At 38.3% G+C, this 23,583-nt stretch overlaps 1 protein-coding gene across 3 annotated transcripts in view; it reads left to right on the top strand.

Annotated features, from left to right (window-relative positions):
* The window catches only part of LOC108261051 (signal-induced proliferation-associated 1-like protein 2), a 202,331-nt gene that overhangs the window by 59,527 nt on the left and 119,221 nt on the right, over positions 1–23,583 (top strand). For all 3 annotated transcript variants that reach the window (XM_017461868.3, XM_017461867.3, XM_017461866.3), the window contains exons 3-6: positions 2,675–2,808; positions 9,572–9,760; positions 19,312–19,486; positions 21,416–21,519. In XM_017461868.3, coding sequence (XP_017317357.1) covers positions 2,675–2,808; positions 9,572–9,760; positions 19,312–19,486; positions 21,416–21,519 — 602 coding nt within the window. The remainder of the gene's footprint in view (positions 1–2,674; positions 2,809–9,571; positions 9,761–19,311; positions 19,487–21,415; positions 21,520–23,583) is intronic.

Genomic DNA, 23,583 nt, shown 5'->3' with positions numbered 1-23,583 from the left:
GTCAATTAATTAGCTATTTCTCAGGAACCAAAAGTCCATTTGAGCTGAAATTTGGTGTGTTGCATTGTTATTCTGTAACTGGATTTCACATTATCACATATTTACTTCAAAAACATAAGTTGATAAGTATGTTCATCTATGATCTCTTTATTGTTCTATATATCTGCACTGGCCACTCAGTGCACTGTTTGTGAGCCTGCTTGTACCAAGTAGATTGCAACTTTTGGCTATATTATTATTCTACAACAGAAGTCTATGGCAGCCCCTTAACAATATGGTAAAGAGAAATTTGGCAGACTCATTTGACATAGTGCCAATAGTTATTGCACCAATTTTCTGCTTTGCCCCTCAATGCCTCTAATGTCACCAATAGGTGAAATTTAAAATACATTTATGCTTATAACTTATGGCCCATTTGAAATAGGAAAGAAATTCTTTGTTCACATTAATTCTAGGGTCATGCCAATTTCAACAGACCTCATGATGAGATTTCCCACCATTTTTTTTTTAATGTTTGAAATTTCACAGCCCACAATTTTTGTTCAGTCTTCACCAAATTGGCTCAGTGATCTTTAGACAAATCTATATAAAACTTATCGGAATGTTTCTTGACAATCAAAACCATTACTCAAATGAATTTGATGGTCATAATTCAACAACAGCTTGATGGATTGACATGAAACATGAAACGGCATCCCTGGTGTGTCCAAAAATGTTCTTTTTCTTTTGAGTACTATAAACTCCAACAGTATATCATACATGCTTGTTGATCGGAAAGTGCTTGTTGATCGGAAAGTGCTTGTAAGTCGGAAAGCCAGTGCTGGGACCTACTATGGCCTCACAGCACACAAAGCTTTCTATGTTTTATGTGAAGTTTAGCACAGTGACAGAGGACAGTCTTAGCTACCTATAAACCAATTTTGGTGTATGACACTCAAGCCTTCCAGCACAACATTAGTGCCACCAATATGGAAAACTTGGACAAACTTTTACAATAATAATTCCACAACACAATGTCCTAGAAACAAGATTCCACTTTCATTTGATTCTTTGGGTCAACTATAGTTCAACAGACACTATGATCTTAAAAACATTTTTGTTTGTTTGTTTGTTTGTTTGTTTGTTTTGTTTTTTCCCCACTTCTTGTCCTGCAGAAGTATTTGTAGCATACTGTAAGGGACTCTATTTAGTTTTGTCTAAATATACCTTTAATGGTCACTATAATTCACAAATTTCCAAAATTGCTTATAATCACTGAACCATTAAACATCAAATCAAGATTCTTGTTTCATTTGATTATCTTCAAGGTGTTGAGTGTTCTTGATGTAACAACTATATTTTTTGTCAATACAGGAAGTTGGCCATTTTAAATTTTAACAAAAACTGCTTTCACTAGAAATGTTCAGCAGAATTGTCCAGCAGAAATGTTCAATAGAAATGTTCTGCAGAAATATTCAGTCGAAATGTTCAGCGGAAATGTTCAGCAGAAATTTTCAGTAGAAATGTTCAGAAGAAATGTTCAGCGGGAATGTTCAGAAGAAATGTTCAGTGGGAATGTTCACTAGAAATGTTCAGCAGGAATGTTCAGCGGGAATGTTCAGTAGAAATGTTCAGCGGGAATGTTCGGTAGAAATGTTCAGTAGAAATGTTCAATAGAAATGAAACTGGAGATTGTTTATTTGAGCTGAAATTTTAAAAAAAGGGAAAAAAAACTGCTTTCACTCCTAGAAATTTTGTCCAATAGCCATGCAATTTGGAAAAGAGCATCGAGACCAACTTGAACAAAACTTGTTTCTCAGATTTTTTGCTATAATGGACAGTTTGTCCATAACACACCAACAAATGTGATGTCACCAAACAGGAAGTGAGGGCATGTATCAGCAATGGTGTGATGGATTCCAAGTAAACTTTGTAGATGAGTAAATAACCTCAAATGGTTTTGTCTAAATATCCTCTAGGGGCACTATAATTCACAAATAAGTAAAACTGCCCATTTATTTTAAAACACTTAGCATGATTATTCTTTCTCTTGATTCCCTAAAAGGTGCTGAGTGTTCCTCATGTAAAGAATGTGTGATTTTCCAACCAGGAAGTGTAATTACTTTTTCTTTTCTTTTCTTTTCTTTTTTTTTTTTTTAAATTCCACAAAACAGGATGAGAAGGCATATCTCATTAAAACTTTTAGGTATTGACATCAAACATGTCACATGTATTTTATAGCCTGACATAAAGTTAAGAAACATAATTTGCTTTATTTGAAACTTGAGAGGGCTACCAAAAACAGAAAGAGAGGAAATATCTCATCAATGGCTTGAAGTTTTGCTTAAAATTTAAAATATCTTCAGAAAGAAGCATGGAGACAAGCACTGAGATTCCCACTAGCTTCTGCTCTTCCTCTAAAGCTAAGAGGTGAGGCAAGAAAGTAGTTGGCCCTTTTAATTGCTGCTTGCAACTATATCTGTTTACCTATATTTATTTATTATTATGCAAGCAGCCAGGCCAAATACATGTTTAAGACAACGTTTACATTTATTTTCATTTTCTTTTAATATTGGCAAAATATAAAAGCTTTCGGGAAAACTAAATAGAGCATAATAAAGTGGGGAAAAAAGAGAACCACTAAAAGAAACTAAATTTACTTTGCCACCTTAACCTGCTCTGTTGCACTTCTCAGACCACCAGAATTACTTTGGCATGGATGAGAACCTGGGTCCCGTGGCCATCAGTGTGCGACGAGAAAGGCTTGAAGAGATGAAGGAGAAGGAGGGGTTAGCATACAATTACCGTATTGTCTTCAGGACCAGTCAGGTAACACACCCTATATTCCTATAATTTGTTGTATTAGAGCTTCAAGGATAAGCAAGAAAAGCATAGGCAATAACTAGATATTTAAAGTTCATCATGTGAAACATTGATGTTTGCTTGACCGACATTCTGAAAGTTTGAAACTGTTTCATAAGCTTGAAGTTGAAAGACTGAAAAAAGAAAGAAAGAAAGGGTAACAGACAGAAAGGCAGACAGACAGTTACTGGTAGAAAAAATGATGACAAATAGTCATTTAGATACAAGTAAAAAGTCAGATGGTGTGAGAGAGTGTTATTAGTAGAAAGTGATAGAGGTAATGTGATAGAAAGAAATACGGAGAGAGAGAGAGACTGTGTGTGCTACTGGTTGATTGATGGAGGGATGGATGGAGAGAGTGTGTGGCATTGATAGAGCAATAGAGGAAGTGAGCGTCTCAGTTACACGTTCACTGACAGAGTGAGAGGGAAAGAAGAGGTGCTTCAGGCCTTGCGCACACAGGCCTTTGTGAGTTTTGACAGTTGGAGTTTTTGAGATTTTTGATCCTCCACTAAAGGAAAAGCATAAATCTGATCAATAAAAAAAAATACAACTTGATAAGTCAGAACAGCCTAAAGGGCTGTGCTGAGTTTGCTTTAGGAGTTTTAACAGTTCAAAATTGTTGGCCAATTTGAGCTTCAGTAAGGCAGAACAGGCTGAAGGTGTTTGGAATGTTTGGTGCATGTAGCTTGAAAACTGTAGAAAGAGTGGCATTTAGAATATATGGTACTCAGAATAATAATAATAATAATAATAATAATAATAACTACAGTTGACATTTTGTTACAGTAGTTTTGTGATTACACTTATTTTGGGAGTTAAAGTGCATGTGATGTACACTAGAATACCCATAACACAATTATTCTCATTGAGTTGATTGCTATTTTGGAGGGTAACATGCACATGTGCCTAGCTATGCAGCCAACTCTACTGGCACCCTACTTATCCAACTCTACAAGTATTGGCACTCCATCTATTTTTCTAATCAACTATATAAATATTGGCACCCTATCTGTTTCTTTCTGTCTTAAAAGTGAACATTACCTTTAGATTTCAAACTGATAACTATTTTTTAAACTTTCAGACCGGCTTTGTCAAGCCAGCATCAAAGTTTGTCGTGAACTTTACCTATCTAGTTGTTACTGTTGTTGTTGTTATTATTATTATTATTATTATTATTATTATTATAATTATTATTATTATTATTATGATGATGTTGGTTTGACAAGGCCAATATACTGTTCTTCTTTATAAGCTTATTATTATTATATCAGCAACATGGCTGCAACACAAATTTCATGCCAGCGCCACGCTCTCGTTAAAAGTAATAATAACATGCTAAAAAATGCTTACATCTAACTGCCATTTTTTACTCCTCCAATTTATGTCCAATATTCACCAAATTTGGCTCACATCATCTTGAGACCTGTCTGAACAAAACTTATCAAAGGAACTCTGATATTCAGAACCTTTCTCCCATGAAGGACTTTGTGAAACTACAAATCATTCTTGAATCCCTTTACCTATTGTTATGGCTTATGCTTTCCTGTGATTCCTTATGTATCAATTATAGCACCTCTGTGAATATGTGGCTCACAGAGTCTGGGTGCTTGACCCCCAAAAATGCCTCTTGCTGCTTTAATTATTATTATATTGGAATGACAAAGCCAACACACTTTTGAACTATTTAAACTTATTATTATTATTATTATTATTATTATTATTATTATTATTATTATTATTATTCTCCTGCTTCTTCTTCTACTGAGACAATTCTTTTCTTTACACTACTCCTCCAAGATCTTTCAAGCTACATCCACCACACTCAGTACAGACCCATTCACTTACATTGATGATATAATATTCAGAGCCACCATATTCTATCTAATCAACTCTACAAGTATTGGCACCCTATCTATCCCTATCTATCAATCAAATCAACTCTATAAGTTTTGGCACCTTGTCAATCCAGCGCTAGACATTGGATAGATAGACAGGGTGCTAATATTTGTAGAATTTGACAGATAGATAGGGTGCAAGTACTTGTACAGTTAGCCTCGAACTGTACAAGTATTGGCACACTATCTATCTATCTATCTATCTATCTATCTATCTATCTATCTATCTATCTAATCAACTCTACAAATATTGGCACACTATCTATCTATCTATCTATCTATCTATCTATCTATCTATCTATCTATCTAATCAACTCTACAAGTATTGACACCCAATCTATTTATCTAATCAATTATACAAATATTGGCACCCTATCTTTTTAACTCTACAAGTATTGGCACCCTACCTATCTATCTATCTATCCATCAATCTATCTCTTGTCTAGCTATCTAATCAACTCTACACGTATTGGTACCCTATCTATCTATCCAACTCTACTAGTATTCGTGCCCTATCTACAGTCAACTCTACAAGTGTTGGCACCCTATGTCTCAATCCAACTCTAGGAGTATTGACACCCTTTCTATCCAATCAACTCTACAAGAATTGGCACCCTATCTCTCTGTTAATTCCAGATGTATGGGCACCAGGGTATGAAATTAGCACCCACCACCCACCAAATGCAGGTGAATTGTTAACAGTGGCGTGTAAAATTGTCTGGTCATCCTCCACTTGTGGGTGCATTTCTTGCACAAGTAGGGCTTACAAAAATAGATATCTAAATTTGTGAAATTTAGTTGTTCCCATTCCTCGCTCTAGGTTCGTGATTGCCCTTGGCTGTACAAACATTGAACGTCACTTTGAAAGTGGAAGCAAAGAAAAAGCAAAAAATGGGAAGTGTTAAATTGGCTAACTGTCTGTTGTGTTCATGAAATAACTCCCGCCTAATGACTTGTGAAAACAGTTATTAGCATGTAAAGAGAAAGGATTGAATTGATGTGTTCTTGTGTATTATTGATTATTTGAGTGTTTTAAACTTATTTAAAGTTAATAAATGCGTGTGTGCAGATGAGCATAAGACATCCCAGGTTTGGTTAGGGAATGAGGAAGCTGGAGACAGTCTTGGAAAAACTCAAAAAGCGCTTTATTCTTTATGCTTTCCTGTGGTTTTAATTTACACACACACACACACACACACAGGGCTCTGTGCTGGTTGTCTCTCTCTCTCTCACTCTCACTCTTGCTTCTATCCAAGACAATTGAAAGCACAAAGAGACACAAACAAATAAACTTTCACTAATTACATGCAGGTGAAAATCATCACGCTGTTACCTGCTGGTTCGACCTGCCTCCTCTCCGTCCACAGCCGACGCTCGATCATGCCCCCGCTGCCACAAAGACTTTTTAGGATTACTTTAAATTTAAAAAGCAACTTATTGTTTATATCAGTTATATAATGTAAATCAATGTTGTTAGTTTCTGTTTTTGTGAGGTAGAAATTCTGAGTGGCCAGTAAAAAAAAAAATTACCAGCCACTGGTAGAGGAAAAAGTTCATTTCAGACCCTGATGGGCACTGTATCTATTTAAACCTACAAGTATTCGCACCCTATCTATTCAGTCAACTGGAAATATTGGCACCCTATCTATCTATCCAACTCTAGAAGTATTTGCACTCTATCTATCTATCTATCTATCTATCTATCTATCTATCTATATATATATATCCATCTTTCTAATCAACTCTACAAGTATTGGCACCCTATCTATCGGTCTCTCTTTCTTAAAACTCCTCATTACCTTCACATTTCAAACTGATAACTATTTTAAGCTTTCATACTGGCTTTGTCAAACTAACATCAAAGTTTGTCCTCGAACTTTATCTATCTAGTTGTTATTATTAATTTGGCTTGACAAAGCCAACATACTGTTTTCCTATTTAAACATAGTATTATTTTTCTTCTTCTTCTTCTGAGATAAATAATTTCTATACACTACTTATTCCAGAGCTTTCAAACTACATCCACCAAACCCACCAAACTTTCAGTCTGATCAGTTAGAAAAGATATAGCAACTCGAGACAGAACAGACTGTTCTGATTGTAACTGATCAGAATTATGGTTTTCCCATGGTTTTCCCAAAACTCGGAATGTTCATGATTTCAATCTCCAACTGTCAAAACTCACACACACCTGCACACGGCCTGAAGCCCCTCCTCTCTCCCTCTCACTCTGTCGATGTACCTGTAACAGAGACTCTCACTTCATCCATCTATCTATCCATCTATCTATCTATCCATCCATCCAACTCTAGAAGTACGGGCACCCTATCTACCTATCCAAATCTAGAAGTTTTGGCACTCTACCTATCTAACTCAAAGTATTGGCACCCTATCTATCCATCCAATTCTACAAATATTGGCACCTAGGGCTGCACGATTATGGCTAAACTGATAATCACGATTATTTTTGATCAATATTGAGATCACGGTTATTTATCACGATTATTCATTGATTTTAGGGAGAACATATTTTTATTGCACTTTCACATTTAAATAAACAGACTGCTGCTTTCACCTCCATGTTTTACTACATTCCTGCTAATGTACAAATCTTTGCATGAAATTAGACTGGTCCTTAAAGTGCATCATCTCGTAGAAGCAAAATATAAATAAAATTGTACCCAAATAAGTAAAAATGAAAATATGCAATCAAATATAACAATATGCAACCAAATGAAAACAATTCAGGCCTATGCAGAAAAGGCAATAGCAGTGTTTACAGGAGGAGCAACAGGAGTGGTGCAGGGATGACGTCATTTTGTACCGGAACCTGGAAGTTAGCATCTCACTGGTTCCCTCGACAAAACCCAATAGGATTTTCCCATAGGCTTTTGGATTATTGCAAAAAATAAGCTCCGTGATCAACAAAAGTTTACAATACTAACATGTTTTTGTCCATTAAGATCATTTTCACAATTGAACACAAACTTTTATGAAGTATGAAGCCTAAATACAATCGCCAGAAATAAAAAGCTAACTGTATGCTAGAAACGAACTACACCACGGTTGCTCGACTTCAACAACACCATCACCAAGCTTCCGACAAACTTTTCCAAACTTGACTTAAAAACTATTTCCGTAATAAGGATTTTCTGTGGATGAATCTTCATCCATGTTTTTTTGGGGGGGAATGGTGCACAGCATACCTGAACCAGTTTATCTGCAAAGTTTTTTCCTGTTCAGCGTGATGACGTTTAATGTCTCCAACAACGTCTGTAGTCCCATTTAGCAACATGTTATCAACCGCCTTTTTCAATACATGTAAAAGCTTTAAAAATTCATGAGTGGGGTATTACTGGTGTACTTTATGTCGTAGAATAAAATGTGAAAATATTTTGAGCTTGTGTTCACCACAGACCTTATTTCAGGCTTTTAACCAAAATCCCACTTTAAAAAAACCTATTGACTTCATGACGATGAAACCGGAAGGGCTAAAATGCTAACTTGTTTCTGGGTTTTGGTATACGAAATGACATCATCCCTGCGCCACTCTATGGTGACTGGCTGTAAGTTTAGGAAGCGCTTGATTTGATATGCAGCAGAGTTTTCTATATGCGGAGGACGAACTTTAAACGTCAATATCACAGTCGATTTTGTTCATGTAATCATGGGCAGCCAGATAATCAGGAAATCCTATTTGGGAACTGATCCCATGTGCACGTTGTGGGAAATTTCTCATCAGAATTTGCAATACACACTAATGTAAAATTACTGTAGAGGAGCAAACAGGCAAACATAGAAAATATACATCTCCTTAGAAAATATTCAGCACCTAACTAGTCCCGCACCATTTGACTCGCAGACACTGATCATACTTCAAATCACTCAGAATTTTGCGAAAGTGTGCGATTACTTTCTTCACCATTCCCACCTAAATTCCTGATGAAACTTCCCCCATACAAACTCATTGAGAAATCAGTAGCAGGACCCGGCAGCCCATAAATGAATCAACAAAGTACTGCAGCCATGTCATACATGAAAACAATCAGTGAGGAGAATTGCTTTATGGGGGATGACAATACCCTCAACTCAGCGTGCAGAAATGCATTATGGGTATTTTAGTGACATCACATGCATGTTCACCCCAAAAATAAGTGGAATCACAAAACTACCTCAACGTAGACATATCAAAACACTCAGCTCAATGAGGAGAATTGCATTTTGGGTATTCTGGTGACATTATGAGTGCAGCTGCATGTAGGTGTAAAATTTTGCATGGGCAAACACCACTCACATTTTCTTCAGAAAATGTAAAATCTAGTTAGTGGTGCTTGCTATTTAAAGCATCACTATTATAATTGTCCATACATATTATTATTATTATTATTATTATTATTATTATTATTATTATTATATACTTATTTAAAAAAAAAATTTCCTTCTTCTAATTCTTTTGATTCTCCAGACACATTTTTGGCGCGTAACTAGTCCTGCACCTTCTGCGTCACAATCACAAAACATACCTCAAAACATGTGGCCCCATTGGCAGAGGTGTGCTATTACTTTTCTTAGTGTTTCCACATGTTGTTTTCGTGCATGTGGCCAAAAACCCACATTTTTGGCCCATAGAGAATGAATGGGGAATAAACATGGGTGTCACATCTTGCAGCTCGGACATCATTTGGCTGACATTCTTGTATCACACGTCCTCTCCTATGTCTTAGGGAGTAGATTCTGTATTTATATTTGACCTTTCATATTTTACATTCATTTTGTTTTTACATTTCATAGTCTCCATTGCATATTTGCATATTTATTCTCTTGCCTGTTAGCTTACTACTCTTCGAGGATCAATTCTGGAAGATGCAGTGCCTTCCACAGTGAGGCATGGCACAGCCCGTGGCCTTCCCCTGAAGGAGGTGTTGGAGTATGTAGTTCCTGAGCTCAACATTCAGTGCCTTCGACTGGCTCTCAACTCCCCCAAAGTCCCTGAACAGCTTCTCAAACTGGATGAGCAGGGGGTAAGTTCTTTATGACCTTCATCATCCATCTTCATGATGTGTACTTGCACAAATGCATATATAGAATGGGCCCTTCCATATTACCATTTCACCCATTTGGACCTTGGTGAAGGCTTTGTTTAGCCTTCCATTGGTTATTTTTGTTGAACCTTCTGATCTGTGGTTGATTTGTAATACTTAGTAAGCATATTATTACTATGAACAGCATTAGTTCATCTTTATTTTACACTAGTTGTGTTTTATACTAAGACAGTTACATATTAAACTATTCAAAATAATGAATAAATTCATTTACATGATCAGTGTAAATTGTTATTATTTTGTTTAAAGAGCTTATTTTTTTCATTTAGTACAGCCCTTCAGATACTAAATATAAGAGTTACATGTCTCCCAGAAGACAAAATACTAACAATTTCCACCGATCATCCTGTTCAAAGGTTTACTTCCCCAGATTTTAAGTGTGTAAATTTATCCCTAATGAGCAAGCCGGTGGCGACGGTGGCAAGGAAAATCTCCGTAATATGATATGAAGAAGAAACCTTGAGAGGAACCAGACTCAGAAGGGAACCCATCCCCAGCCAACTGCTCTGACCAATCAGAGCAGTTGGCTCTCTGAACGGAGGAGTTTAGAGTGAATGGATCCTTGTTTGTGACCCTAAGAAAAAGAGCTGATGTTGCAATGTAAATGATGAGAAAATTAAAGTGTTTTTGACCTTGGATGCATGTAAATCTCTTGTATGAGACCTCTACAACAAAATTAGGCATGTTTAAAAAGCATAATATGTGCGCTTTAAGTTTATATCATTTTAAATTTATAACATTTTGACTGTACAAGTTACACATGTAAAACCAAATACACTGTGATGCTATTCATTATTGCTACCAATTACAGTAAATAGAGTTTTTATTTTAATTTTATTAAAAAAAAAAATTTAAGGGAAAAATTATTAACTTTTTAAATAACTTTTAATAAATTAAATAAAAAAATGCATTTAAATGCAGTTAAAAAAAAAATGCATTTTAATGTTTTTTTATTCGAAAAAATAAAACCTGTAAAACCAAATACTCTATGATACAGCCTGTGTTTGTGATTTTAAAAATCAAATGCACTAACTTACTAATCTTAACAGTTATGTCAAAAGGTTTTGAAACGATAAGTAAATGAAAAAAAGTTACCCAATTTACTCATTTTTACAAATCACACATTTACCCTGAAACCAAATGTATTCCATGGATTTTCATTTTGTTGAACTTGTTGCAAAAATCAGTTGACAATCATGAGACTAACTGCTAACCAGGTGTTTTTTTTATTATTATTATTTTTTTTTTTACTTTTGTAGCAGTAAAATGAAAAAAGAAAGGATTCCGTTTCAAAATAGGTTCTTCAAGAATGTAGATGCCAGACTACATTAATGTTATAGAAAAAATTTCACCACACACCTAAAATAAATAATTATTACCTGCTTCCTTATTATTATTATTATTATTATTATTATTATTATTATTATTATTATTATTATTATTTTTACCTGCTCCTATTTTCTCTTATATTTAAGTATTACTATTTGGAATATATATTTTTTTTAATGCAAAAATTGCAATTACATTTTGTCTTTAATCTTCTCAAAAGTCAGGCCAAGACACTTCACATGATACCACTGCTTGCATCTGCAACACTGAATCTAAAAAAATTAAGTTGGAAAATTTAAGTGTAAAAACATTTTTTTTTTCATCTGTGGTTTTCAAATATTAAATGAAATAAATAAATTCAACCTGTCAATCTTCAGACTGCCTTTTGGACAATTCTCAAGTGTAACTCCTACAGTCAAAATGTTAGTGAATTTTGGTTATTTTTCTTTTTTAAAAATTTAAATAAAATAAACAATTAAAATGGAGTTTAAAAATCTATATGCTGTAGTAATATTTACATTTATTCATTTAGCAGTTGCTTTCATCCAAAGCGACTTACAAATGAGAAAATACAAGCAAAGTGATATATCAAGCAGAAAACAATACAAGTAGTGCTACCATACAAGATCCGTTAATTGAGTTCCAGAAGAAGCAAAGTGCACAGAGTAGAGGTATAAGTGCCAAAGTAAATTTTTTTTATTTTATTTTTTTCTATGGGTTGGTTAGGTGTTCATGGAAGAGGTCGGTCTTTAGCTGTTTTTTGAAGATGATGAGAGATTCTGCAGTCTGGATTGAGGTTGGAAGTTCATTCCACCATTGAGGAACAGTTAGTTTGAATGTTCTTGAAAGGAACCTTGAGCCACACTCAGTAGGTACTACTAAGCATCGGTCATTGTTTGAGCGCAGATTGCATGAGGGAACGTAAGCCTTCAGGAGAGAGTTGGAGGGTGCTGTTCCAGACAAGGTCTTGTAGGTGAGCATCAAGGCCTTGAATTTGATACAAGCGGCTACAGGAAGCCAGTGGAGGGATATGAAGAGGGGTACGACATGGGTTCTCTTGGGCTGGTTGAAGACGAGGCATCCTGCTGCATTCTGAATCATTTGAAGGGGTTTGATGGATCTGGTCGGGAGGCCCGAGAGTAGTGAGTTGCAGTAGTCCAGTTTTGAGATAACAAGAGCTTGGACTATTATCTGTATAGCCTGTTCTGTGAGGTAGGGTCTCATTTTCTTGATGTTGTACAGGATGAACCTACAGGACTGTGCAGTTGTTGAGATGTGGTCTGTAAAGGTCAAGCTGTCATCGAGAATCACCCCAAGGTTCCTGGCTGTCCTGGTTGGCTTGAGTGTGGTTGAGCCGAGCTGTACAGTGAGGTTGTGGTTGATTGAGGGACAGGCTGGGATGATGAAAAGCTCAGATTTTGCCAGGTTGAGCTTAAGGTGGTGTTCCCTCATCCAGACCGAGATATCCGACAAGCAAGCAGAGATACATGTAGAGATGGATGGATTTTCAGGCTGGAAGGACAAATAGAGCTGGGTGTCATCAGCAATGATATGAGAAGCCATGAGCTTCAAGCAGACTAAGGAGCACTGGGGAGCTACAGTTCATTGAGGGAACTATGAATGCCAACATGTACTGTGACATACTGAAGCAGAGCATGGTCCCCTCCCTTCGGAGACTGGGCCGCAGGCAGTATTCCAGCATGATAACGACCCCAAACACACCTCCAAGACGACCACTGCCTTGCTAAAGAAGCTGAGGGTGAAGGTGATGGACTGGCCAAGCATGTCTCCAGACCTAAACCCTATTGAGCATCTGTGGGGCATCCTCAAATGGAAGGTGGAGTCGACATCCGTGATGTCCTCATGGAGGAATGGAAGAGGACTCCAGTGGCACCCTGTGAAGCTCTGGTGAACTCCATGCTTAAGAGGGTTAAGGCAGTGCTGGAAAATAATGGTGGTCACCCACAATATTGAGACTTTGGGCCCAATTTGGACATTTTCACTTAAGGGTGTACTCACTTTTGTTGCCAGCAGTTTAGACATTAATGGCTGTGTGTTGAGTTATTTTGAGGGGACAGAAAATTTACACTGTTATACAAGCTGTTCACTCACTGCTTTACATTGTAGCAAAGTGTCATTTCTTCAGTGTTGTCACATTAAAATATCTCTCTCTCTCTCTCTCTCTCTCTCTCTCTCTCATATATATATATATATATATATATATATATATATATATATATATATATATATATATATATATATATATATATATATATATAATATAGCTCACACACATACATACATACATACATACATACATACACAAACACACGCAGTGGTGTGCTTAAATGTTTATGAGCCCTTTAGAATTTTCTAGATATCTGCATAAATATGACCCAAAACATCATCAGATTTTTACACAAGTCCTAAAAATAGACAAAGAGAACCCAATTAACCAAATGATACAAAAATATTATACTTGTCATTTATTTATTGAGGAAAATGAGCTACTATTACATATCTGTTAGAGGCAAAAGTATGTGAACCTCTAGTATCAGCAGTTACTTTGAAGGTAAAATTTGAGTCAGGTGTTTTCAATCAATGGGCTGACAGTCAGGTGTGAGTCAGCACTCTGTTTTATTTAAAGAACAGGGATCTATCAAAGTCTGATACAAAGTGTATCATGACACGAACAAAGGAGATTTCTGAGGACCTCAGAAAGAGAGTTGTTGATGCTCCTCATCCTGGAAAAGGTTACAAATCCATCTCTAAAGAGTTTGAACTCTACCAATCCACAATCAGACAGATTGTATACAAATGAAGGAAATTCAACACCATTTTTACCCTCCATTTGTACAGTGGTGTGCATGGCAGGGTTGCACGGTGAAAGCCACTGCTCTCCAAAAAGAACATTGCTGCCTGTCTGTAGTTTACTACAGATCATGTGTACAAACCAGGAGGCTTGGTCAGATAGGACCAACCATAATATTTTTGCCTCATTTGTTTAATAGGGTTCTCTTTATCTACTTTTAAGACTGGTGTGAAAATTTGATGATGTTTCAGGTTATGTAGAAATATAGACATTTTTAAAGTCAAGTAGTCTGTCATAGAGTCAGGACTTTCATTGTTGGCCCTGCTGCAAATTCTCCTACAAATTCTCCCAAATTCTCCTAGAGCTACTTAACTCTTAGCGCCCAACGAACACGTCTAGTTTTAAATAAAACAACTCACATTTAAAATAAATATTATCCTGCAATTTAATCTGTATGAAACTAAAGAGATGCACAGTTTCTTCTGGCCCAGCTAATTATCGTTAATGTGATAACACCCACTCACAGAGCGCGCTATTCATATGGAAATGTGCCAAGGCGATCTATGCAAAATGGTAAATGCCCCCAACAATGCCTCAAAAAGCATCAACTTTCATCATCAGATTCATTCATTTTCCTGCACGTCTCATGTCCCTGTCACTGTCCTGCCAGAATATCATGACCTCAGTGAGGTGTTTAGCAAGGAAAGGGCGAGCGGCTTACCACCACACAGGCCCTATGACTGCGCCATAGACCTCCTCCCCTGAGCTAGCCCACTGCGGGGCTGAGTGTATCCACTCTCCCAAGCTGAACATCGGGCCATGGAGGAATACATTCTGGAGGCTCTCCAACAGGGGTATATTCGGCCGTCCATGTTTCCCGCGTTCGCTGGGTTCTTTTTTGTAGAGAAGAACGGAGGGGGTCTTATCGGGGTCTCAACCAGGTGACAGTGAAGTACCGTTATCCCCTGCCTCTAGTAGCCACAGCCCTGGAAGAGCTAAGGTCCGCGACCTTTTTCATGAAATTAGACTTACGCAGTGCTTACAACCTGATCCGCATCAGGGAGGGAGATGAGTGGAAGACGGCCTTTAGCACCACCTCAGGGCACTAAAAGTACCTGGTCATGCCGTATGGGTTCGCTAACGCTCCCTCAGTTTTCCAGAACCTGATCAATGACATCCTGAGGGACATGCTGGGGCGGTGCATCATCGCCTACATCGATGACATCCTAGTGTATTCGACATCCTATGAAGAACATACCAGGCATGTCCGATAGGTGTTGTACCGCCTGCTGCAGTATCAGCTATATGTGAAGGCTGAGAAGCGCGAGTTCCACCAGTGCACCATCTCTTTCTTGGGGTATGTCATTTGTCCGGAAGGGGTCGCCATGGACAAATGCAAGGTTCAGGCGGTGGTGGAGTGACCCACTCCCCGAACCATCAAGGAATTGCAACGTTTCCTTGGCTTCGCGAACTTTTATCGGCAATTCATCCGGGACTTCAGTAAAATAGCACAACCCCTGACGTCCATCCTGTGGGTACGGCTCGGCGACTCCGTTGGGACCCCAACGCCCAGGGGTCTCTGGATAAGCTTAAGCGGCCATTCACTATGGCCCCCATCCTCTGATACCTGGAACCGTTTGTCGTGGAGGTTGACGCATCTGAGACGGGAGTGGGGGCCATACTGTCTCAACGGTTTGGGGACAGACCCAAGTTGCACCCCGTGGCTTTTTTCTCACAAAAATAGTCGCCCGCTGAACGAAATTAGGATGTGGGGAACTGTGAACTCCTAGCCATCAAGGTGGCCCTAGAGGAGTGGAGAAACTGGTTGGAGGACCATCCGTTCATGATTTACACTGACCATAAAAATTTTTAGTACCTGAGAACCGCCAAGCAGCTCACGCCCCGCCAAGCACGCTGGTCTCTGTTCTTTTCCCGGTTCCAGTTCACTCTGTCATACAGGCCGGGAACAAAGAACTCGAAGGCCGATGCTCTGTCCCGAATCCACTCTCCTGAACGTCGAGCAAACCACAATGAGTATATCGTGCCCCCCTCCAGTATTATTGGCAGCATAGAGTGGGTTCTAGATCAAGCCTTCACTCGCTTCCCCAGATCATGAGTTCTGACAGCCTGTCCTCCTGGGAGACAGTTCGTGCCCACGCCCTACCGTTTGGAACTTGTCACCTGGGCCCACACGACACTCACGACAGGGCATCTGGGAGCTCATCGCACTTACCAAATGCTGGCCGAGAAATACTGGTGGCCCTACATGTCCAGGGAGGTGCATCACGTCGTGTCCTCATGTTCCACCCGTGCTCAGTCAATGGTGCCGCGTGCGCTACCAGCCAGAAAGTTGGTACCGCTTCCCATACCCGTACGCCCATGGTTGCATCTGGCTCTGGACTTCATCACAGATCTGCCGGAGTCTCGAAGTAGCACGGTGATACTGGTGGTCGTGGATCGGTTTTCCAAATTGCTACGCCTGATTCCACTGCTGGTGCTTCCATCGGCCTTTGCCACAGCCGAATTACTGTTCCAACATGTTTTCTGCTACTTCGGCATCCCAGAGGAGATCGTGAGCGACAAGGGGCCGCAATTCACGTCTCGAGTGTGGGCCAGTTTTATGGAGAAGATGGGAGTCATCGTTAACCTCACGTCCAGTTATCACCCCCAAGCCAACGGACAGGCAGAGCGGGCGAATCAAGAAGTCATACGATTCCTCTGAACATTTTGCGCCACCAAACCGGAGGACTGGAGTCACTTCCTCCCTACAAAACAGAACTCCCCACAACATTCCGCCACCTCTCTCCTCAAGCCGGTGACACCAGGTCCCTTGGCCACAGCGGTTCTGGAGGACTCTCCACCGGAACCACTAGAGATTGAGGGCCGCCCAGCCTACTGCGTCCGTGAGATCTTGCACTCCAGACGTAGGAGAGGAGGACTCGAGTATCTGGTGGTCTGGGAGGGTTACAGCCCAGAGGAACAGTGCTGGATCCCATCCCAGGACATTCTGGACGCGCACTTGCGCGAGGACTTTCATGTTGCTCACCCAGAGCGACCGGGACCACGGAGGAGAGGAAGCCCTCGGAGGAGCTCAGCTCCCGAAGAGAGCCCTTTGGGGGGGGCTCTGTTACGCCATGGCGAACTCGCGGCTGCAGCGCCAATGAGAACTACACTGCTCTGCCCGCGCTTATCTCCTCGCAAGGTAATGTTACACAGTCTTAGTGAGCAGAAGAGACTTCTTTTAAAAACATTTAAAAATCTTACTAATCTAAAACTTTTGAACGGTAGTGTGGGTCTAAAGTTTTTACGTAAAGTCTTTTTGTAAAGAAAATGTGTAGTCAGATTACTTTTTTGAACATAAACTTCATTTTGTGAGATAAGATACAAACAATACATTCAATCATTAAGTCTCCTCACATTCATTCTTCTAGTTCCCACATTCACATTCTTCATTGATAGGCCCAGAGGAGGGGTCTTTGTCTCCTCAGGTGTGAATCACATCAATATTCATGATGATTCACGCCTCCTCGCATACAGCCTTTCTGACACTAAAAGTATCTTACAAAAGTTAAATGACTATATTGTTTTGTATGAATGAGTGATCAGGATGGTTTTCACATCATTGTGTAGCAAAATCTCTAGGCTACAGATCCAGATCTAGGATAAAAAGTCAATGTCTTATGAACAAATGTTTAGTATGTATTATATGGCCTTGTTTCAGTGACGTTAAAATTTTAGTTTTTTCAAAAACCATGCAGAAACATAATTTTCTCAAAAATACAAACATTTATACATGCTGCTCACATTTTATTGTAGCCCTGTTTGTGCTGAATACAGTGTAATACAGACTTTAGCCATTAATATGTTTATAAGCAACTGAAAAAAACACAAATGTCAAGGCATGTCAAAATTTCTACAGGGCCCCAAAACACCCTCAAGGCCCGGAGGGTTACGGTATGGAATTTTGCTTTTAGGTCCAGAATGTACTGAATATCATTTCTACTGTTAGAAGGTCCCTCTTCCAAATTTTCTCTAATGACATATAAGATGGCACAACGCTTGTGTCCATACAATAATTTGAATGGGGAAAACCCTGTGGAGAATTTCAGGACCTCTCGTAGTGCAAATAACAGGGGTTTGAACCACTTAACCCAATTTCACGCATCCTAGTGAATGAAGCTGCGAATCATGTTTTTTAGTGTCTGATATAACTGCACCACTAAATACAAACATGGCCAAAGAGAACTACACTTCCCACACACACATGTTCACCTTCTCTGGAGTTCTAATCGGAGACATCTGTTCCCAGTTACACTCACAATCACACCACACATAAAAGAGACGGTTCAAACACTAAGTCTTTGCGAAGTATATGTTCAGTTGCCTTGTCTCTGTCGTTAACCAAGCCTTATATCGTGTCTGTTTATTATGGGTTTTTTTTACGTTTACGTTTGTCTCTTTGCCCTGCCTGTTTGTGCTGTTTGCCTGATCTCTGCCTGTACATGATTATTGTTTTCTGCCTTATCCTTTGGATTTCTTGTTGTTGTTGTATTAAACTGCCATACCTGCATTTGTTTCTGTCTGCGCCTCCATTACCTCCATTAATCTATGGGGTGTGCCCCACTATTGCAGGAATTGAACTCTCCGATATTAACCGTCACCCCATGGAAGCCCCACCCCCTCCCCCTCATCTCACATTAGTAATATATGTGGCAGGTGCCCTTGTTTTGACTCAGTTTTCTGGCCTTAAAGATGTAATGACATGGTGCATTCACTTTCTGTTAAGGTAAATGGAGATTGTTTTGAGTTTGTTAAAGTGAAATAAAATCCATCACTGTGTTTGAGCTATCATTAAGTAAGTATATATAGTCATTAACACCAAATAACTATATTTATTAAGGATGCCAGTGGAAATGTTAGGGCAGAAATGGTAAGAATCTGCACTTTTAGTTCTTCACTGAAAGAGGAAAAGGCAGAAATTTGTTACTAAATAAAGATTAAATAGGCCTACAAAGAGTCAGGTCTAACACTTTACAAATAATTGGACTGGCAAATGGGTTGAACTGGCCCATTTATTTATTTATTTATTTATTTATTTATTTATTTATTTATTTATTTATTCATTCTTATACTTTGCAGTGGTTCTGCAATAGTCAATCAGTATTGAAAATTATATGAAAAAATGACAAATGGGCCTCATGGAGAAATTCTGAATATACTACAACTTAACTAGATGTAGATGTATTTTTTTTTTTACTGTAATATTACAAAATATTGACTAATCATGTTTCCAAAATGCAAATTGCATGTCTGCCTGTCTGTTTTTCAGCTAAGTTTCCAGCACAAGGTGGGTGTGTTGTACTGTAAGGCAGGTCAGAGCACAGAGGAAGAAATGTACAATAATGAGAATGGTGGACCTGCACTGGAGGAATTCCTGGACCTGCTTGGACAGAGAGTGCGACTAAAGGGCTTCAATAAGTACAAGGCACAGCTAGATAATAAGAGTATGCACACAAAGCATTTTATGTATATGTATGTGTGTGTGTGTGTGTATATATATATATATATATATATATATATATATATATATATATATATATATATATATATATATATATATATATATAATATGTATGTGTGTGTGTGTGTGTGTGTGTGTGTGTGTATAAGTCGTGTGAAAAAATAAGTACACCCCATGGAAATTGTAGGCTTTTTTGACACATTTTGACAAGCAAACATTTCATCATGCAGTGATTATAAACCCCTAAAAACATATCAAATGTTTAAACTGAGTAAGTGTACAATTTTAAGAAAAAAAAAAAAAAAAAAGGTAATTTTGAATTTGATGGCTGCAACTCATCTCAAAAAACTTGTGATGGGGCAATAAAAGGCTGGAAGAGTAAGTGTTACTAAAAAGAAACAGGTGGAGGTTAATTGGCAACAGGTCAGTAACATGATTGGATATAAAAATAGTATTTTAGAGAGGCAGAGTCTTTCAGAAGTAAAGATGGGCAGAGGTTCACCAGTCTGCGAAAAACTGCATCTACAATTTGTGGAACAATTTCAGAATAATGCTGCTCAACGTAAAATTGCGAAGACTATGAATATCTCATTATCTACAGTACATAATATCATCAAAAGATTCCGGGAGTCTGGAGAAATCTCTGCACAAGGGTGGAAATCAATAGTGCTTGCCCATGAAACAGGCATGATTCTTTATTGAAATCACTGCATGGGCTCAAACACCTCCAGAACTCATTGTCCGTGAACACAGATCACCGTGCCATCCACACATGCTGGTTAAAGCTCTATCATGCAAAGAAGAAGCCATATGTGAACCATGATCCAGAAAAACTGTTGTCTTATCTGTTCTCTGGTCAAACGAATCGAAATTTGAAATTCTTTTTGGAAACCATGGACACCACGTCCTCTAAACTAAAGAGGACTAAAGAGGAGAGGATCCATACGGCTTTTTATCAGCGCTCAGCTCAAAAGCCTGCATCTTTGATGGTATTGGGGTGCATTAGTGCCTGTGGAATGGGCAGCTTGAACGATCAATGCTGAAAGGTATATACAGGTTTTAGAGCAACATATGCTTCCATCCACATTCCATCCCATCTTTACTTCTGAAAGACTCTACCAGTCTGATACTCTTTTCATACCCAATCATGTTATTGATCTGTTGCCAATTAACCTAATTAGTTGCAAAATGTTCCTCCAGCTGTTTCTTTTTAGTAACACTTACTTTTCCAGCTTTTTGTCGATTTATTTACATTTTGCACAGTGTTCCAACTTCTTTGAATTGGGGTTGTAAAGAGTTCTGTATGGCCTTCCGAAAAAAAGGCTGTGGATGCCTATGAGTTTGGTAAGGGATTTAAAAAGATCTCTAAATTATTTCAAATACATTGTTCCATGTTATTTGCTAGTGGTGTACAGCTACAACATGCATAGTTTGATTGCATTGCGAATTCCACTTAGCCCAAAACCTGGTTGCCACTTCCTCTAAGTTTATACATGGCTGTAAATGGATCATCTCGGTTTTTAAACATATTGGTGCATGGAGAAAGGTGAAATAATGGCACCTGTTTTTGCTGTCTTTCATCATAGTTTGCGAAGTAGTATATATATATATATATATATATATATATATATATATATATATATATATATATATATATATATATATATATATATATATTTTTTTTTTACTTGTTCTCTATAATTAAAGACACCAACAAGACTTTTTTCACTGTCCCTGTATTTCAACCTCTCTCTATAAATGATTGGATGTCATCAGTGGCTACAGAGCAGTCTTTTTTGCCTTGTTCTACATAACTGTCTGTCATGGAATCTGAAATTATTGTTAGGACCAGTCATATTTTTGTTGTGCCTTTTCTGCCTGTCTGTGGCTCATAGGTCTTTCTTTGTTACAGCGGACTCTACAGGAACCTACTCACTCTACACTACTTACAAGGACTATGAACTAATGTTTCATGTGTCCACTCTCCTACCCTACACACCCAATAACAGACAACAGGTCAGTTGTCTTATTTTTAATATTTCCCCTATAAAACAATTACATAAAGGGAAGCAAAATTTTTATTCATTTTGTACATCTCAGGGAGTGAATGGGAGTGGAAGTGGGTGGGTTTATGCATAGAAAACATATTGCAACTTTTATTAGACAGTGCACTCTTCATTTGATTTGGATGCATAATTCTCCTTATGATGATTGGTAGACCTCTCAGAGGGGCAGAACCTTATAACCAACATGAACATAACTGAAATCTCAAACTAGGGGGCTAAGTCCCTTAATTCCTTTGAAGGGAAACTGTAATGTTACAGCATGCAAAGACATCCTATACTATTGTGTGCTTCCAACTTTGTGGCAAAAGTTTGGGGAAAGCCCACATATACAGTAGGTATGATGGTCAGGTGTCCACAAACTTTTCACCACATTGTGTAGTGTATCTTGTAATTTTAGCTTTGTAATTTGTAAATATTGTAAATAAGCTGTAAGAATAAAGTTCTATATGATTATTTGCACTCTTTTTTAAAATTACTTTCTAGCTGGATTTTGGCACGAAATGATAGAAACTGCTAATGTTGAGCAGATTTTAAATAAGTCTCGATCATACTTACGAGAAGAGACAATTAAAGAAAAATTAAACATAAACAAAGACCAACACACAATAGTTTAATTCAAAAGTTAGGGAGCAAAAAATAATTTCAGCTTTATTGGTAACCACTAAAATTGACTGGCTGTTCTAATTATAAATCTTATTATAACATTACGAGGGGCGTCTGCCGTACAAGTCCCTGTGAATGAGCTGATACTGTAGAAACGATAACACACACACACACACACACACACACACACACACACACACACACACCCCAGAGTACACTAGTTTTAGAGAGTAAAGGGGTAATGTTTAGGTGCACTGCATTATCACTTTCATCTGGTTTTCGTTTAATGCACAGTACTGAGACCTGTCCTTTTACATGTTCTTGATGATTCTCATTCTCTTTACTGAAAACAGCATTATCTGAACTGTTAATCATCAGAGCCCAGATTCTTCTCCATCAAAAAACCTTTATAAAATGTACTTCTAAATAGACCGTTTGCATGCATGTATTTATCCTAAAACTTGCCTTGGGTGTTATCACTGTTTGCAGGACTACCAGACTGATACAATTGAAATCTTTTTGGATATCTAGCACAAGACTAGGCTAGTTTGCTTTCGTTAGCCAATGGGAGGCACAACTAAGCTATCACTGTATAGGTTTAGCTACTACAGTGTCATGCAAAGTACATAATCTGTCATTATAATCTGCTCATATCATATTCATATAACATACATATTCACATCTCATTTAGAGATTTGCACAGCTTGTTTTCCTGCTCAGCATGAGAGGATGTTAGCGTTTCAGTTTCAACCCATTAAGTGGTTAAAAAAAAAATAATAAATCGGCATATATCCACTTTTCCTCACACTGACTGACTGTGCAAGCTAGTGTTTGGCACAATTGAGAGCTGTCAGCCAATAAGACATGAGTATTTCCACATATTTTCTGGCAAACCTTGTCTGACTGGTCTCGCCTCCATTCACTGAAGACACAGGGACAGGTGCAATTGATGCTGAATCGTTGTGCTGTACTGAGGTAGAGTGGACAGGTGCAACTGATGCTGAATCGCTGTGCTGTGCTGAGGTAGAGTGGATAGGTGCACTTTAATGGTGATAAAAACCAAACAAAATATGATAGTAAATTATGACATTATACTGACCGCTTAACATTGAAGTGGCTAACACTTACATGTACTTAGACTTAGTTAGCTAGTTAACCGTATCTCCAAATAATACTGAGCGAAGCGCAACGTAACATGAGGGCTTTAAATAGCAAACACAATCAAACTAAACACAGACAGCTGGAGTAAATCAAGACACACCCTCGAACATCAACCAATGCTTAAACGGGGAGAACCAAAACAAACAAACAAAGACGCGTGTCCATATACAAGAGTGCAGTCTTGTGCACGCACGCTCTCTAAAGCCGCTCGTGCATGTCGACACCGCAGTGACATCTGCCGGCGGGAGCG

This window comes from Ictalurus punctatus, chromosome 3 (genome assembly GCF_001660625.3).
Source record: "Ictalurus punctatus breed USDA103 chromosome 3, Coco_2.0, whole genome shotgun sequence".
Classification (NCBI taxonomy): domain Eukaryota; kingdom Metazoa; phylum Chordata; class Actinopteri; order Siluriformes; family Ictaluridae; genus Ictalurus; species Ictalurus punctatus.
This window is presented reverse-complemented; position numbering and strand designations above follow the sequence as displayed.